The sequence below is a fragment of the Mastomys coucha genome, unplaced genomic scaffold, assembly GCF_008632895.1.
Source record: "Mastomys coucha isolate ucsf_1 unplaced genomic scaffold, UCSF_Mcou_1 pScaffold5, whole genome shotgun sequence".
Classification (NCBI taxonomy): domain Eukaryota; kingdom Metazoa; phylum Chordata; class Mammalia; order Rodentia; family Muridae; genus Mastomys; species Mastomys coucha.
The window spans coordinates 117,234,049-117,250,828 of NW_022196911.1; the positions used below are offsets into that span (position 1 = coordinate 117,234,049).

Here is a 16,780-nt window from a genome sequence, read left to right on the forward strand (position 1 = left end):
CCCCTTATGTGAAATCCAACTAGGCATTTCCTAGTTTTTGTTTTGTTTTTCAGTACAGGTTTTCTCCATGTAGATCCCTGGCTGTAGGGATCACTCTGTAGACCAGGCTGGCTTTGAATTTACAGAGATCTGCCTGCCTCTGTCTCCTAAGTGCTGGGATTAAAGGTGAATCCCACCCCTTGCTATGTTCTTTTTGACATAGCATCTCTCTTTGACTGGGACCTGGGACTCTTGATTAGGTCAAGTTGGCTAGCAACAAGCCCTTAAGATGCATTGTCTTCTTTGTCTCCCCCAAGTTCAGATTACATATATTATGTGCCACCATGTCCAACTTCTTCTTCTTCTTCTTCTTCTTCTTCTTTTTTTTTTTTTTTTTTTTTTTTTTTTTTTTTTTTGGTTTTTCGAGGCCGAGTTTCTCTGTGTAGCCCTGGCTGTCCTGGAACTCATGCTGTAGACCAGGATGGTCTTGAACTCAGAAATTTGCCTGCCTCTGCCTCCCAAATGCTGGGATCAAAGGCATGTGCCACCACTGCCCAGGCATGTCCAACTTCTTATACGAGTGCTAGGGAACAAACTCTGGTCATCATGTTTGTTTTTTGTTTGTTTGTTTTTGTTTTTCAAGACAAGATTTCTCTGTGTAGTCCTGGCTGTCCTGGAACTCAAAACTGCACCTGCTTCTGCCTCCCAGGTGTTGGGATTAAAGGAGTTTACCACCATACCCAACTGGTCCTCATGTCTGTATGCTGAGCATTTTACCAATTAAGCCATCTTCCCAGTACCCACCAGTTCCAGGATACCTGGTGCCCTCTTTTGACCTCTGTGAACACCAGGCATGCACATTGTGCACATACATACACACAGGCAAAACACTCATACACATAAAATAATTCTAAAAAGATAAATCTTCTTGGTGTGGTGATATAAGCCTTTCATCCCAGCATTTGGGAGGCAAAGGCAGGCTGGTCTCTGTGAATTCCAAGACATACAGAGCTACATAACAGAGAAACTCTGTCTCAAGAAAGAAAAAAGAGCAGGACGGTGGTGGCACAAATCTTTAATCCCAGCTCTTGGGAGGCAGAGGCAGGTGGATTTCTGAGTTCAAGGCCAGCCTGGTCTACAAAGTGAGTTTCAGGACAGCCAGGACTACACAGAGAAACCCTGTTTCGAAAAACCAAAAAAAAAAAAAAAAAAATAGGGGCTGGAGAGATGGCTCAGCGGGTAAGAGCACTGACTGCTCTTCAGAAGGTCCTGAGTTCAAATCCCAGCAACCACATGGTGGCTCACAGCCATCCGTAAATGAGATCTGACGCCCTCTTCTAGTATGTCTGAAGACAGCTATAGTATACTTACAAATAATAATAAATAAATCTTTAAAAAAAAAAGAAGAAGAGAAGAAAGAAGAAGAAAGAAAATCAAGATGAGTTGTAATCATAAACCATGGGAACTAGGTATTTGCTAAATGAATGAATGAATGAATGAATGAATGGGCCTCTGTTGGAAGGGGGCTAACATGTGAAGTACGGGTTACTGAACATCCAAGAAGGCATCAGAGGTTAGAGTCCCTCTGGTCCCTCTTCTGGTCTCATGCTGTCCTAGGAACACATGCAAAATGAGTAGACTGGCTCTTCAAATAAACAAGGCTCAGGGTGGGTGAGCTTCTGTTTTTTTGTTTTTTTTAATTATTAAGAAAAAATATGTTACAAAACAATATCATCCATCATATATTTCTTAATTTCCATTTTTTTTAAAAATTAAAGTAATAAAAAAGTCACTTTATAAAATAATACAAAAGAACATGATCAGTTGGGGCCTGGGAGGGACTGTCTGAGCTGAAAGGCTCAGGGATCCAGTGCTTTCTTTGCTTCTGGCTCCCTCCCCAAGCTGGGCTGGGGGCTAGGGAAACAGATATGGGGTGTGAAGGGTCCCTGGATTTCAGGGCAGACCACTCCTCTAGCCAGGTAGTGGGAGAGTATAGGCAGTCAGGCATCCACACCCAGGTGGGTCCTGGGACAGCGAGTGGAGCGGATCAGCCCCTCAGTACTACCTCCTCTGCAGGCAGCCCTCTAGTTTCCACTACTCAGCATCCCTAGCAGCTTGCTGGGCTCCATCCCCTGCTGTTGTGCCACCGTCTGCACATCAAAGCCCATGTGCATAAGGAACTGTGCCACATTCATTTCTTGCCCTGTGAACTGGTCCCGGATGGCAGGGCATGAGGGGTTGCAGTGGGGCCAGGGGCAGCTGTCTACCAGGTGGAAAGGGCAGCCCTTCATGGGGGTTTTGCTGGCCTTATGGTTGTCATGGAAGCTCCGGTCCCAGCAGTGCAGTGCCCGGGGCAGTGAGGTCCCCTTCACCTGGACATCCGTCCAATAGCTGTAGAAAGAACCCAGGTGTGGGTCGTCAAAGCCATAGCTGTCATTGTCTGGGGCTACATTTCAGTCCAGCCACACAGCTGGTGTAGTAGCTTTGGAGAGCCCAGAAAGAAACACTTTATACAGATCCTACAGAAGGGCCTCATGGAAAGGCATCTACTGGTTTGGGAAGGGCTTAAAGGCATATGGAATTAATACTACAGATGTAAGCTACCTAGAACCTGTGGGAGATACTGACCTCCGTATGATGATCTCATGTGACAGGCAGGCGGGGGCAAAGCTGGCCCTGGTAGGGAGACAATCAACCTGAGTCCTACCCACGGCACAAGCTCCTCAGACACGTACGTAGCCTTCCTTTCGCTGTGTCTCACCTGCCTTGGCCATGGCTGCAGTATCCACGTGCTCCATGCTGACCGTTGCCCTTTGGGCTTCCCAAACCTGATTCATGTACACCTCATCCAGCTAGGCAGTAGCAGGAGGCTATCTAAGCACATGAATTGTCTGCCATATTCTTTTCTCTTTCTTTTTTCTTTTTAGCCTGGGTCTCATATAGTTTAGGCTACCTCAAACTGGCTATGTAGCCAAGATAAAATTTCTTTTCTTCTTCCTTCTGTCTCTCAGATGCTGAGATCACAGGCAGGCATCACCATGCTGGGTGTATGTGCTGCTGGGTAGTAAACCCATGGCTTTGTATGTTCTAGGCAAACATGATGCCTGAGAATTTATGACTGCAGTCTGAGACCTCTATTTTATTTATTTATCTAGCCAGGATCTTACTATGTGACTAGGCTGGCCTTGAACTCATAGAAATCCACCTGCCTTTCTCTCCCATGTGCCACCATACCTGGCCTCAAAACCCATATCTTTACATCATGAACCGCCCAGCCCAGGTCCCCTAGCCCAGGTCCCCTGCACACACACTCACTGTACATCCTTCAGTGTACTGCGTAGTTCTCTGCCCAGATTCTGGATGTATAGCCACTGGCCCTCCTGAACTGGCTGTCCAGTGAGATGCACATTGTCCACGGTCAGCTGAGCCTCATCAAATAGCCACTGTACCACAAACACTGGACCTGGGAGGAGGAGGAGGCACAGCTTGTGAGCCTCTGGATTTTACATCCTACCCTGCTCCTAGCAGGCTCGAAGACTAGCTACACTCCCAGTAGCCGATGATCCCATGCCTTTCTTTTTTCTAAAGAAGAACCTTCCCACTATTCTTTGGACAGAGGGGCTGAGGGAATTGTTTGGTAGCCCCAAAATATAGAAAGGAAGGATATGGATTTGTCTCTGATGCCACTGCAAATGATGCTAGTTTGCTGGGGACCAACAGTTTGGATGCTAAAAGCAGGGCAGTCCCAGGTAAGTAGGAATGACTGTTGACCCTGCTGTAGGCATGACCACTTCTGTGGAACAGTATAAGATCAATGGTCCAACCTCTTTAATTTCAGGACTGTCGTACAATTCAGGATATCCCCACCACTTCCCAAATGCCTCATCCAAACTGGCCACTCACAGCGCAGAGTTGGATAGACTTTGTAGCCAAAGAAGCAATTCCATTCCTCCCCTTCCTTGAACTGGCGCTGGCAGCGCTCTGGGACCATTCCACTCCAGTACCTGCAGCACAATCATAGGTTAGGCTGTGATCCTGGGGTACTCCACCCCTTAAGAGGCTACATCACCCACACCCAGGCCTTTGCACTAGATAGGGTTTTGGCATGGGGGCTGGGCTCCCCATCCCAGGGCACCTGATGCCACGGCGGATGGCCTCTGTAGGTGCACAGTTGATGGTATCGATGCAGTCTGATCGCCGGTACTGCTTGTTGTCCAGGAACCAGCCTGAGTCAGCCAGGCCCCGCACCTGGATAGATGGGTAACCCATCTCCTCCAGCAGCTCAGCCACGCGGTCTACATTCAACAGCACCCCGGTGCCCCCGGCGCTGAGGGAAGGCCAGACATGAGGCCAAGTGATTGGAGAGGGGTGCTTGCAGTCTACCCAGAGCTGCTTTAGCCCCAGCCCTAGTCCTGAGGAAGCACTGTCTCTGAACAAGGCATTCTGACTGTAGCCATGTTGCTTGTCCATGGGCAAGACACAGGGGCCTCTCTCCCTCATGGTCTGGAGGCAGAGGACTGGTAGATTTCTAAGCACTGGCCCACAGCTAAGTCTGGCAGAACATAGAGCTGACTCTCCTTTCCCTCTTTTCTCCTGTATCAGTTTCCTTATCTGAAGAAGAAGATAAACTCCAGTGTATCGGGCTCCCTCATCCAGTCTAAGCACAAACACAGTTTCTGACCAGTTGGTGTCACCCCACCCTTCCCCGACACTGCACCCTAAAGAAGGGACATCAGAACACACCTGACCACTAACCCATTATCTAGGCGACTGCAGCCCAACAATCCTGAGGGTCCAGAAGCATTCTGTAAACAGTTCCCAGCTACAGAACACTGAGGCCAGACCTCTAAGGTGCCCCAAATGAGGCTGATCTTCCTGTGGAGGCTGGAGCCAGCAGGGCTCTGTGAGGATAGATTCCAGGTCTGCAGGCAGTTACCTCCCAGGTTCTCCCACACACACTCCATTCCACCCATGTTCCAGATCTGCCATTATAGCCCCTTGCTCCCTCCATACAAAGTGCTCCTCCCTTGGGCCTGTTGTGTTTACCTGCTCCCAGCCAACAGCAGCACCTTTGCCCCGCTCAGCCCTTTGCCCAGGAGCTCCCGTACCACCTCCTGGATGATGAGGGAGCCCATGAAGGCATAGTCATCTGTAGGAAGAAAGGGTGGCTTTAGGTGAAGTTAGACTCAGGGCAAGATCTCCTACTCCAGGAGGCAGGAGGATGGGCCCAGGCTCTTTCAAGGGATGGGATAGGGGATGGGGTAGACTGGGGGAGGGGAGGATCAAGGGCAGGAGGCCCTGCTAGGGGGTCCCTCAGGGGCCAGGTGAGCCACCGACAAGCAGGAACCTTAAGGCATGCTACAAACAGATTGAGAAAGTCTATATTTCCCCACAAGTCTCACCACCCTGCCCTGTCTTAATGGGCTGGGAAGCCGGGGACTCACTCTTCTCAGACTTGGGTGAAGCCCCACTCCAAACGTCACTGGAGCAGTAAGGGATGAAGCTGTAACAGGGATCAGGTGAGCCCACCATGGCCCTCTGTTGCCCAAATCTACCATGAAAGACCCTGAGAAAATGCTGTCCAGGATAATACCCCCAAGAAGGATCTCCCCGGGAAGGTCCTCCTTAGAATAGACCCCCCCCCGGAAAAAAAGACCCCTTAGAAGAATCATTCTCACAAGAAGGAATGCTAGAAAGGATGCCTCCTAAAACAGGGCCCTTAGGAAGAAGGATCCTCCAAGAAGGAGGTCACCCCCAGGAAGACCACCCCAAACATGATCCCTACAAAGGCCAGCCCCCAAGAATGAATCCCCACGCTCAAAGTACGCCATAGGAAGAAGTCTCCCAGGAAGGAACCCCCATCAAGGGAAACCCATGCTCTCTTACACCATATTGGCATTCCACCAGTGAGGGTTCTCCTCTGGCTGCGAGGATAGAATACCAGTACCTGGGGAAACAGGAAAGGGACATGAAGGTATGGGGACTTCCTTCTTGATGGCCCTGGCCTGAAGTGCAAGGGTGGATAGGGAATGTCGGGAGGGTGGACGGACTTAATCATCACACCAAAAGGTGAGGAGGAGCTCTCCACGGTTTCAGGGACTCGGGGTCTAGGATGGGGTTCCAGGGGTAAATGGGTCCTTCCTAGAAGACCTTTCTTGGAGAGCCTGACTATTCCGTCACTTCCACCAGACCGAATCGGTCTTGTGCTGCTGACCTGTGCGTGTGTGTGGCCAGTCTTTGGAGCTCATGAGGCGCCGCATGGTGGTGTATCTGGAGTCACAGTTCTCCCGGTTGAAGCAATACCAGCCGCCTGCAGACAGAGGCATCAGGCTCTGGTCTACAGTCCAGAAGACCCCTCCTGCCCCTCCCCCCCACCTCAGCCCCTGGAACCTACCTTCCAGAAAGAGTAACCACCGCCGACTGCCCTTGGACTCCTTCAAATAGTAGCTGCAGGGAAGGCACACAGAGCATGTTGTCAGGTGGCGATACCTGAGCCACCTTCTTTCTCAATCCTCACCCCCAAAACCGAAAATCTCAGCCCTTTCCCACTTTGGTGCCGAAAGGGTCATTCCACCTGTTGCCTGGAGCTCGCCACAGCCGCGCGGGGGCGCCCGCAGCCAATCGCAAACTGAAGGCACAAGCTGGTGAAACCCCACTGATTCCCCAGAGGTGGCGACAGCGGGTGGATGGATGGAGGGTCGTGAGGTCCGTGGAAAATTCCCACAGCCCGCCCCTCATGAGACCCGCGTTAACCCTGGCGACGAAGACTGTCGAAGAGGTACACTCTCGAGCACGCAGTGGCACTTGAATAATGAGAAATTTGCCAGGGCTAGAGGCCCAGAAAACGATAAGTAGTAAGGAACGCAGCGAGGAGATGCAGGAGCCGCCGAGGCCGTATTACAACCTTCCTATCAAGGCCCAGACTAACATGGATCAACTGAGCGCGTGGGCATCCAGAGACCCTTCTGACCTCCCAGCTTCACCTGTGTCCGTCCACTATCTACTTCAAAGATGAGTGCATGTATGAATGCTGCACCTGGAGCTTTTGGTCCCTCTTGTGCCCCTTCCTTGCTCCCGCGCTCGGATTCCTGACTGTCTTGAGCCAATCTGCTATGCACAGGGACAGAAACCCTGAGACAGAAACCTTCTGTAAAGTGTTGCCTCTTTCTACTGGTGATATGGCCACTCTGGGACTGCAGTCTCTTTTTCTGTCCGAGGACCTGAACTTTCAAAGGCGGGTGCCCGTGGCCAAGAGGTCAGCACTCAAGTTGGCCTCCTACCAGAGATTCAAGAGCTGCCCCCTCCCCCGCTTTGGGACGCTGCAAGCCAGGCTTTCCCCAGGGCTAGCAGCACTAGACGCCCGAGTGGAACCCTTTCCTCTACGGACCAGATCAGCCATTGAAAATAGGAAGGGTCCAGTGCAGTCTCCGCATTTGTGCGCGCGCGGGGAGGCAGAGGATGCGAGCGCCTCCAATGAAGTGACCACGGCGAGCCAGGCGCGGAGCACCGGTGGGGCCAGCCAAGCCAGGTTGACGGCCTCCCGGGGTCCTGCCCAGCGCCGGTCTTACCCGGCGGGGCTGCCGTCATTGCAGGTCACCGACGTGTTCAGCAGGAGGTGAAGGCGCAGGTCCTCATTGAGCTGCTGCGCAGAGCAGGGATACAAGGACTGTGCCAGGCTCTTGACTTGCGCCATAAAGCTGTCCATGTTGCCCTCCACTGCCGTGAAGTCCAGCGGGAAGCTCTCCACCGGCTGCCCGGCGCCCGGCGCCACCTCAGCCCGCTGCAGGGGCGGCGGCGGCGGGGGCGGCGGCTGGGGTGGCTGCTGGCCACGGCGCCTCCAGGTCTTCCTGCCCTCGCTGCCCCCGACCCAGTGCAGCAGGCCCAGCAGTAGCAGCACGCGCACCTCTCCTCCCATGGCAACGTCACTCCGGCCTGCGGCCACCTGCGGAGAGCGGACGGCCGTGAGGCGTCGGCAGCTCGGGGCGCCGGGCCAGGGGGCGCGCGAGACACTGCTGCTCCTCGGCCGAGGCTCCCGCGCCTTGTCCCTGCCCCGGGCGACTGGGTGGGCTCTCGGCGTCGAGGCTCTGGAGTCGGGCGCCACCGGCCTCCGCAGCTCGGGCTCCGCGCGCAGCCGGCCGAGGGCAAGGCAGACTGGTGCGCTGGCTCCAGCCCGCGCCAATGAGCGGCGGGGGCCGAGCTGGGCGTAGTTTGCGGGGGCCGCGGCAGCCCGGGTGCCCGCGCGTTAGAAGTGCCGCCGCCGCCCGGGCGCGGCAGGGGGGAGGGGGCTGCGCTCACTCTTTTCTTGGCCGAGGCTTAGCCTTTTCTTCCCAAACCACAAGCCTGACGGAGGGGCCTGGACTAACCCGTTGCGGCCGCCGGAGGCGCTCCCGGCCTGGCTCCGTGGGGGGCAGCGCGGCCGGGCTGGCCCGGGGCAACTCCATTCTCCGCGGCCAGCTCGGCGCCGCTACCCCCGCCCTCGGAGCGCCCCGGGGGCCGGGAGGAAGAGGCCTTTCCGCATCGGGGGCGCCTTGCGGCTTGCGCAGCTGCCCGGCCCGACGGGTCAGGGAGCTGGATGCGAACGTTCACCTGGTGCCGCTGGGGCCTTCCCTCCCACGCCCGAGTCCGGTGCGTTCGTGGGAGACTCGCGCTCGGGTCCCCTCCGCACACTTCGAACCGCCCGGAGTCCTGTACTCACCGTAGGTCCTGATAGTTACTGGAGCTGCGCTATCCCGCTGGTGCGCCCAACTGCGCTGCGCTCCCTCTCTGGCGCTGGCGTAGAGCCGCCCGAGACTTTTATCCAGCGGGGCCCCCGGGATCAAAGCGGCGGCGGACACAGGGCTCCGCGCCGAGGGGCCGGTAGTAGCGGCGCAGGGGGCTGCTCTGCGAGGAGCGGACAGGTGGGGCCCAAGGCCGGGCTTTCGGGGTCGACCTGCCGGAAGGATCGGGCGTGTGATTTCAACCCGCCGGAGAGTCTCCCTATCTGGTGCCGGAGCCCGCAGTTGTTAGGAGACGTGTAGGTCAGAGGAGATACTGCTACTTAACAAGGTTGGTAGGCTTTGGTGTAAAGTCCCTTGCTGCTGCAGCCCGTGAAGAAGACCACTAAGAACCTCTCCCTGCCCCAGACGCCACTGGAGGAGAAGAGAGCTATGGATCGGAGAACTTGCCGGCTCGGAGACCTCCTTCCATGTGCTCAGTCACCTCACCTAATGTAACCACCTCCTCTACACATCCCAAGGCTCAGGTGACCAGCGAGAATGAAATTACTGTCAGAAATCAAAACTGGGAGCCAACTTTGGCATTCGCAGAAGTCACAGACAAGGAGATTACTGCAAGTTTTAGGCCAGCCGTGGCCACACAGTGAACTTCTAAAGTTAAATAAATGAATAGTTAAAAGTCGCGGGAGCAGGACTCGTGATGGTAATAGTCATAGTCAAACTTGCTGCACAAAACCAAGCATACCCACCCTAAGTGCACTCCAAACCGGTTGCTTGCTTTTTCTTTACCTTCCGCTTGCAGTCTGGTAGTGTTTTTCTAGAGACAGGAAACACACCTGCCTCAGGACAAGGGTCTAAACCTTGGGCAGAGCTTCTGCAGCCCACATTCTAATTCATGACAGGAGGCGCCTGCTTCATCTAGTGGGTACCTGCTGCAGCTCCTAGGGAGGAGTCCTAGGGAGGAGTCAGGAAGGATGCCACCTGTGCCGAAGAACCAACGCGTTGCTGTTCTTCAGACTGAGAGATGAGCTACAGGAAGCAAGTTCCCAATATATGTACAGCAGGCCAGCTCTACTAAGATTCAGTGAGAAGCCAAAGAGGAGGGTAAAACTACAGAACCGGAAACGAGGCTGCCTGCAGGTCAGATGTGCTAGGTCCACTCAAGGAAAAGCATACAGGAGTCTGCTCACTGGCACCTGATGTGTGTTCGGTTTCCAGATGGGAACTGAGTTCAGAGAAGCTGAGAGATGCACTAGGCTCTGCTCATTCTGAAGATCACCTTTGGGGTGGAGAGATGGCTCAACGGGTAAGGGCACTGACTGCTCTCACAGAGAACCCAGGTTCAATTCCCAGAACCCACATGGTGGCTCAAACTGTCTGTAACTATTTCCAGGGAGTACAAAGCCTCTATCTGGCCTCCTTGGGCACCAGGCAGGCACATACTTAGTGTCCAGATACATATGTGCAGGCAAAATACCCATACACATACAAATAATAACTTTTTAAAAAAGATTTATTTATTTATTTTAAAGATTTATTTTATGTATGTGAGTACACTGTAGCTGTCTTCAGACACACCAGAAGAGGACATCAGATCTCATTACAGATGGTTGTGAGCCACCATGTGGTTGCTGGGATTTGAACTCAGGACCTCTGGAAGAGCAGTCAGTGCTCTTAATTGCTGAGCCAGCTCGCCAGCCACCAAATAATGACTTTTAAAAAGTTAAGAAAAAAAAAAGAAAAAGAAATCCACATTTGCTATCTCTCTTGTTGTTGGGCCAGCTTAAAGTCTGTGCATGGGACTAGCCAAGGGCAGCTGCAGCTCCATCATTCTGAGATGTCCTCTTAAGGCCTTTATCCTCAGTAGCCAAGGCTACTGGAATAGAAGCATTGAGCAAGGACCTACACTGGAAGAACCCTACTCTATGAGCCTGTTATTCCAACTCTCAGTAGAGAAATGCTAACTTCCAGCTGGGTGGCATGCTGCACAGGGCTATGCTGCCAATCCCTGGCCCTGAGCCATTTCCTGGTGGGGAGATTTTGGGCAAGGCCTGTGACCTCTCTTTGTGCCTCTGTTTCCTATTCTTTAAAGTGAGGCAGTGACCGTACCTCTGTTGGAGGGTTGTTGTGGGATTACAGGAGCCCAAGCATGAAAGTGCTCAGCAGGGTGGTGGTTATGATTGCCAAAGAAATTCCAGAACAAGCCAAGGACATACATATTCTATTCTCTGGCCTTTGCTGTATCATGATTTAGCCTGCAGATGAAACCGTAATGAGTTTGTGTTTGGTTTATATAACTCTAGTATCAGAAAAGGAAGCTCCAACCAAAACTTCTCATAACATCCCTGCCCTCACTCCCAGTCTTCCCTCTTTCCTTATAAGTGTATACTGCTGACCCTGTATAAACCCCTGTCCTTCTCCTATCTTAAACAGGCTGATTTTATGTTCCACCAAGGCCAACTGTGCGTGTGTCCTCTGCACCAGAGTTTTCAGTATCCCAAGTGTGGGGAAGTCTTTCCAGAATTCAGGTTCTTTAAGGGAGACCCTAGGCATTTCTGCTTTCAGTTCATTGATACCAGCACCAGAGGCCATTGTAAGCCTCACCATCTTCTGGATGGCTCACCAGCACCAGGTCAGGTACTGCTTCTTACCAACTTGAGTGGATATGAGCAAAAACATGCAAAATAACAAGCCTGGTGAGGGAAAGAAGAAGCCGGATCTCTGTGCGCTGCTGAGGGTGGGTGGTACCGAATGGTGGTTGAGTGGCTCTTCCCTAAGTCCAACAGGACATCACCATCTGACCCAGCACCTCCACTCTTGGGTATGGATCTTGAATTGGAAGCAGGTGTTCAAACAAAAGCTGGCACGGAAGTGTTTGGAGCCTCGCAATTCACAATGGCTAAAAGGTAGACGCCCGCCCAAAGCCTACAGTGTGGTTTCTTTCTACAGTGGGAAGTGGTTCAGCCATAAAAAGAAAATTCTGACCTATGCTACAGTCTTAAAAATACTATGCTGAGTGAGACAACCCAGATACAAAGGACTCAAGCTGTGTGGTTCCATAGACATGAGATACCCAGGAAGGGTGAATCCACATGGACAAAGCCTCGCCATAGCCTGCCAGGAGACCTGGAAGGTCAGGGAGTTAAGGAGTGTCGCCTGTTGACAGGTGTGCTTGTGTCTTTAGGGGTGATGAAGACATTCTGAAACTGTGGGAATGGTTGCACACATTGTAAGTCGACTGTGGGGATGGTTGCACACACTGTAGGTCTGCTAAATGTTGTGGAGTTGTAACATTTCAGAGGGTTGGACCCTGCTACTTGAATTTTACTTTTTAAAAAAGTACAAAACTTGGATTCTTATGCACACTGTTACTTGGGAGGTAAATGAAAAGATGAGGGGTTCAAGGCCAGCCCTTGATATATGCTATAAAATACTTTGCTTCAAAACAAACACAAACTACCAAGTTTGACAGCAGCTTGGCTCAGGACAAGAGTTCATGGACCAAGCCTGATGCCAGGTGAACAGGTTGCCTGGACTAGCACAGGCTGGTCTTCTTCACAATCAAACAGAGGGGATAGAAGTAGGGCGGGAGCTCCTTTCTGTATTGGAATCCTGGCTCTACCACTGCTGGCCTATGAGGGTCTCTGAGCTCCAAGGTCCTTTTCTATAAAGTACCTGCATCACTGTGCACACCAAGTGAGACAGGATGCCGGGGGCTGAATGCAGTCTCAATGAACATGTGATAGACAACAGCTGTCATGGTGGGTATTGGTGGTACCCCAGGGACTAGGGTGTTCTGAAGTCCTATGTACAGGGAGGTTGTAGACTGGGAGGGTGAGTTAGACTTGGGAAAATGTTACAAGTCACCTTGCTGGGGTGGCCTCTCAGAGTTACCCTTGTGGATGTTCAACATGTTCGTTACTAGGCGAGGGCTGTGCGCTTCCCCACTCTTGGCTGCTTCTCTGCCTTATTGTGTTGTGCCCTGCTTGGCTCTGCCTGTTGTTCTTGCCTGGCTCCCATTAGAGCTGGTGGTGGGTGCATCTGCCTAGCCCAGATCTAGTGTGTGCCCAGTAGCAAGAGGGCCTGGAGCAGGGCACTGTGCATTTTCAGAACAATACCTCAAGAACAGGATAGGAGTTCAGGGTTTTGTTCTGGGTTCTGGGGAGAAGGACAGATAAACATAGAGTGAAGTACCAGGAGTTACAGCCCTTACCTAGGCAGGCAGAGCCCTTCCTGGGAAAAGAAACATTTCAACAAAGAGCTAAGGTCTGTGTTAAGCTGATCTCCAGTGCTGTGAAGTAGGAGTGTGTGGCAGAGGTGTATGGTAGCACAGGAGTCCTCTCTGAGACCTTCTGTGGGATCCAAGAGATGAGTGACCTGGTTAGCGGACTGGGCCAGCAGGGACTAGCATGTCCAACAGCCGCTCCGGACCCAGTTCCCTTGCCAGGATGTGGGACTGGCCTCCTCCCTATATCCATTCCCAGCCCCCAGCCTGCACTCTTACCCAGCTCCATGTTCCAGCTGCTACCTTCTGCTGTCTGGGGCCCAGCTGTTATATACTGGTCTCAGCCACCAGGCCTCACATCTGGGTGGTTCTGCAATCCAGCTGCTGGCCTCTGAGGCCCAAGTGAGCAAGAAATCTGGGCAGGATAGCCTCTTGTCCTGTAGCCTGCCCTGAGGGGAAGCTCTGAAGATAGCTATGATCCCACCTCTATCTCTTTGAGCTGGGGCTTAAAGCCAGGAAGACCCTGAAACTAAACCTCTTTTTAGTTTTCCCAAAGCCTTCATATCAGTACCCATATTCATTAGCTTATTTCTTCTTGGCTGGATGAAAGCAACTCACCATGGACGACAAGCTCATCGTTGGCTTGTTGTTGGGAACTGATCTCTCTGAGACTTTCAGCTCTGGCTCTTGGAAAACAGGTGGCCATTTGTAGGCAGCTTTGAGTAGCTTTGTGGTCCATTGGCAAGAAGAGTTGTGTTGCAGATCCTAGGAGTCAGAGTTCCTTCACTGAAAGCAGGAGAATCTGAGACTGAGGCCCTACAGCCCCTCAACGGTGAACCAGTATGAGGTGACCCACAGCCAGCAGTGTAGAGCACTAACGTTTCTTACTGATGTTTCTGCAGTACTTGTTCCTACCAGGACTTCTGCAGTTAAGGCCTGCCCTACCCCGTTTCCTTCCCCAGCAGACAGACCAGTTGGAGGACCCTCTGAATGCTGGCTTACAGTGACCTGGGCTAACTGGAGGCTCACTAGGGTGGACACACTCCCAAGCTGAGGGAAGGGTGTAGGCCTGGAGAGGGGTCGCTGCTTATCTGTGGAACTTCTTGGGGTGCCTCTGGAGCACCCTGAGATATCTAGTATATATCCTTGATCCTGGATGGACAAAACTGCTAGGAATGTCCTAAGAGCTGCAGGCTGGTATCAAACCCTCTGCTGTCCAGTTGCTGTCCCCCAGGTGCCTGAAGCAATAGACTCTACAGGCCAATGAGGCCGGCTGTCATGTGACCTCCAGCTCCCTCTTTCCAACCCTGTGATCCTCTGGCAGGCTTGCATGTGGCCTCTGGGGAGACAGAAACAAACTCTTAGATCTTGCCACTGGGAACCTTTCAGCGCTGGAGGCGGCGGATGCTTCTTTTAAAGGGCCATACCACTTTAATTCAAAGCAGATCCTTGGAACAGCTGTCTAGCTGCTGGCAGGAGGAAGGAGGAGGGAGATGGGCTGGCAGCAGAAGGAAGGTGTCCTCAAAAAGGATGCTAGATTCACTCTCAGAAGCAGTTAAAGCAGAGGCAGATAGGGCTGAGGAGTGGGTCCAGCTCTCAGGCGCTTCCTTCTCTCAGCAGCTTGGAGAAGGCCTCTTCTTCTCTCATAGGAGACACTGAAGCTGAACAGGTCCCTAAGCAGTGGGTTGACTATTCTTGTAGCCTGACCCTTAGAAACTTAAGACTGTGTGTGTGTGTGTGTGTGTGTGTGTGTGTGTGTGTGTGTGTGTGTTTTTCGAGACTGGGTCTCTTTGTATGAGAGTTCCTGGCTGTCTTGGACCTCATTCTGTAGACCATACTGTCTTCAAACTCAGAGATCTGCCTTTTTCTGCCTCCTGAGTGCTGGGATTGAAGACATGCATGACCACCATCTGGCCATTGGGCATATTTAATGAAGAAGTGACATGATGTCTCCATGATCGAGTCCTGGGGTCAAAGGTATGCACCACAAAGCCCAGCTTTTTCTTTCTTTCTTGACCTGGGATGTCCAGCTTCTGCTCTTTGCTGTGGTAGAACACCTGGTTCTAAGCCTTTGGATTTCATGACTAGCAGCATCAGCATCAGCATCAGCCTGAGTCCTTGCTAACAGTCACAGTATAGATAAATACACTGAGAGCTCTCCTATCTCTCCCCCTTACAGACAACAGCAGATCCTATGATCAGTTCCCTCCAAATCCAATGTCCACACCTGTTAGGTGTTTGCTTTTGTTTGGTTTAAGACAAGCTTTCAGGCTAGAGAGATGGCTCAGTGGTTAAGAGCACTGACAGCTATTTCAGAGGTCCTGAGTTCAATTCCCAGCAACCATACGATGACTCACAACCATCTGTAATGGGATCTGATGCCCTCTTCTGGTGTGTCTGAAGTCAGTAACAGTGTACTCATAAATCTAAAAACTAAATCTTTAAAACAACAACAAAAAAGACAAGGTTTCCCTCTGTATTCCTAACTGGCCTAAAGGTCACCAGAAGCCCATGGCCGCTTCATACTTGTAGTGACCTTCTGTCTTGGCTTCCCAAGAGTTTGTTTCTTTGGAGAACCATCATATATCACTAATATTTACTTATGCACTTATATTTATTTATTCTCACTATGTTGTTGAGAGTGGCCTTTAGTTCCCAGGCTCAAGCAATTTTTCTGTCTAAGTCTCTAGTGGAGACTATAGGTACACACCACTTCCTGTATCAAATTTTAGAACATAATATTCTGTATTTTTCCTTCTCTAGTGAGATATAGTCTAAGGACAGAATAACTACAAAGGCATGTTTAATCTCTTACTCTCTTTCTCTGAGACAGGGTCATTTTTAAAAATTAATTAATTTTATGTATATGAGTACACTGTAGCTATCTTCAGACACACCAGAAGAGGGCATCAGCTCCCATTACAGGTGATTGTGAGCCACCATGTGGTTGCTGGGAATTGAACTCAGGACTTCTGGAAGAGCAGTCAGTGCTCTTAACCATTGAGCCATCTCTCTAGCACCCTGAGACAGAGTCTTTTGTATTTTAAGCTGGCCTCAATTTGCTATGCAATGGAGGGTGATCTTGAACTTCTGATCTTCCTACCTCCATCTCCTGAGTGCTGGGATAATAGGCATGTATCATTGTGGTGCAAGAATTTGAAACTAGGATATTATACATGCTGAATAAGCACCCAAACAACTAAGCCTGTTCCCTGATCCCACAGTGGGCTCTGGACTTTGAATCCAGATGCTGAGCTTGCATGGCTCATTGTGCCAACTGAGCTTTGCTTTCTTTTGTTTTTGTTTTTGTTTTGAAATTTGTTGTTGTTTTTGTTTGTTTTTTTTCAGACAGGGTTTCTCTGTATAGCCTTGGCTGTCCTGGAACTCACTCTGTAGACCAGGCTAGCCTCAAACTCACACCCACCTGCCTCTGCCTCCCAAGTGGTGGGATTAAAGGCGTGTGCCACCACAGCCAGACTAAGTAAGCACTCTTAATGAGTGTACTAATCTGACTAAAAGATGTTCTTTGTGCTGGGCAGTGGTAGCACACATCTTTAATCCCAGCACTTGGGAGGCAGAGGCAGGCAGATTTCTACAGAGTGAGTTCCAGGATAGCCAGGACTATACAGAGAAACCCTGTCTTGAAGAACCAAACAAACAAACAAATAAATAAATTAATAATAATTAAAATAAAAGGATAAAAATAAAATAAAATAACCAAGCTAGTGGCACACGTCTTTAATTCTAGCACTTGGGAGACAGAGGCAGGTGATTTCTGAGTTCGAGGCCAGCCTGGTCTATAGAGTGAGTTCCAGAACAGCCAGAGCTATACAGAGAAACCCTGTCTTGAAAAACCAAAAAA

General features: G+C 51.3%; 1 protein-coding gene across 3 annotated transcripts; it reads right to left on the reverse strand.

Moving 5' to 3' along the window:
• Positions 1-1,647: 1,647 nt before the first annotated feature.
• Positions 1,648-8,989, reverse strand: Notum (notum, palmitoleoyl-protein carboxylesterase). Of its 3 annotated transcripts, XM_031353916.1 has the most exons (12): positions 8,675-8,989; positions 7,548-7,921; positions 6,374-6,426; positions 6,194-6,289; positions 5,866-5,926; positions 5,424-5,482; positions 5,026-5,128; positions 4,115-4,306; positions 3,883-3,983; positions 3,295-3,442; positions 2,608-2,655; positions 1,648-2,370 (listed from the first exon to the last, which is right to left on the reverse strand). In XM_031353916.1, exons 2-12 carry the CDS (start codon positions 7,892-7,894, stop codon positions 2,064-2,066), a joined length of 1,515 nt encoding a protein of 504 aa, XP_031209776.1. In that variant the 5' UTR covers positions 7,895-7,921; positions 8,675-8,989; the 3' UTR covers positions 1,648-2,063. The 3 variants fall into 3 exon arrangements, with proteins under 3 accessions (XP_031209776.1, XP_031209777.1, XP_031209778.1); XM_031353917.1 differs by lacking the exon at positions 8,675-8,989 and having other exon boundaries at positions 7,548-7,954; XM_031353918.1 differs by lacking the exons at positions 5,424-5,482; positions 5,866-5,926.
• Positions 8,990-16,780: the final 7,791 nt, after the last annotated feature.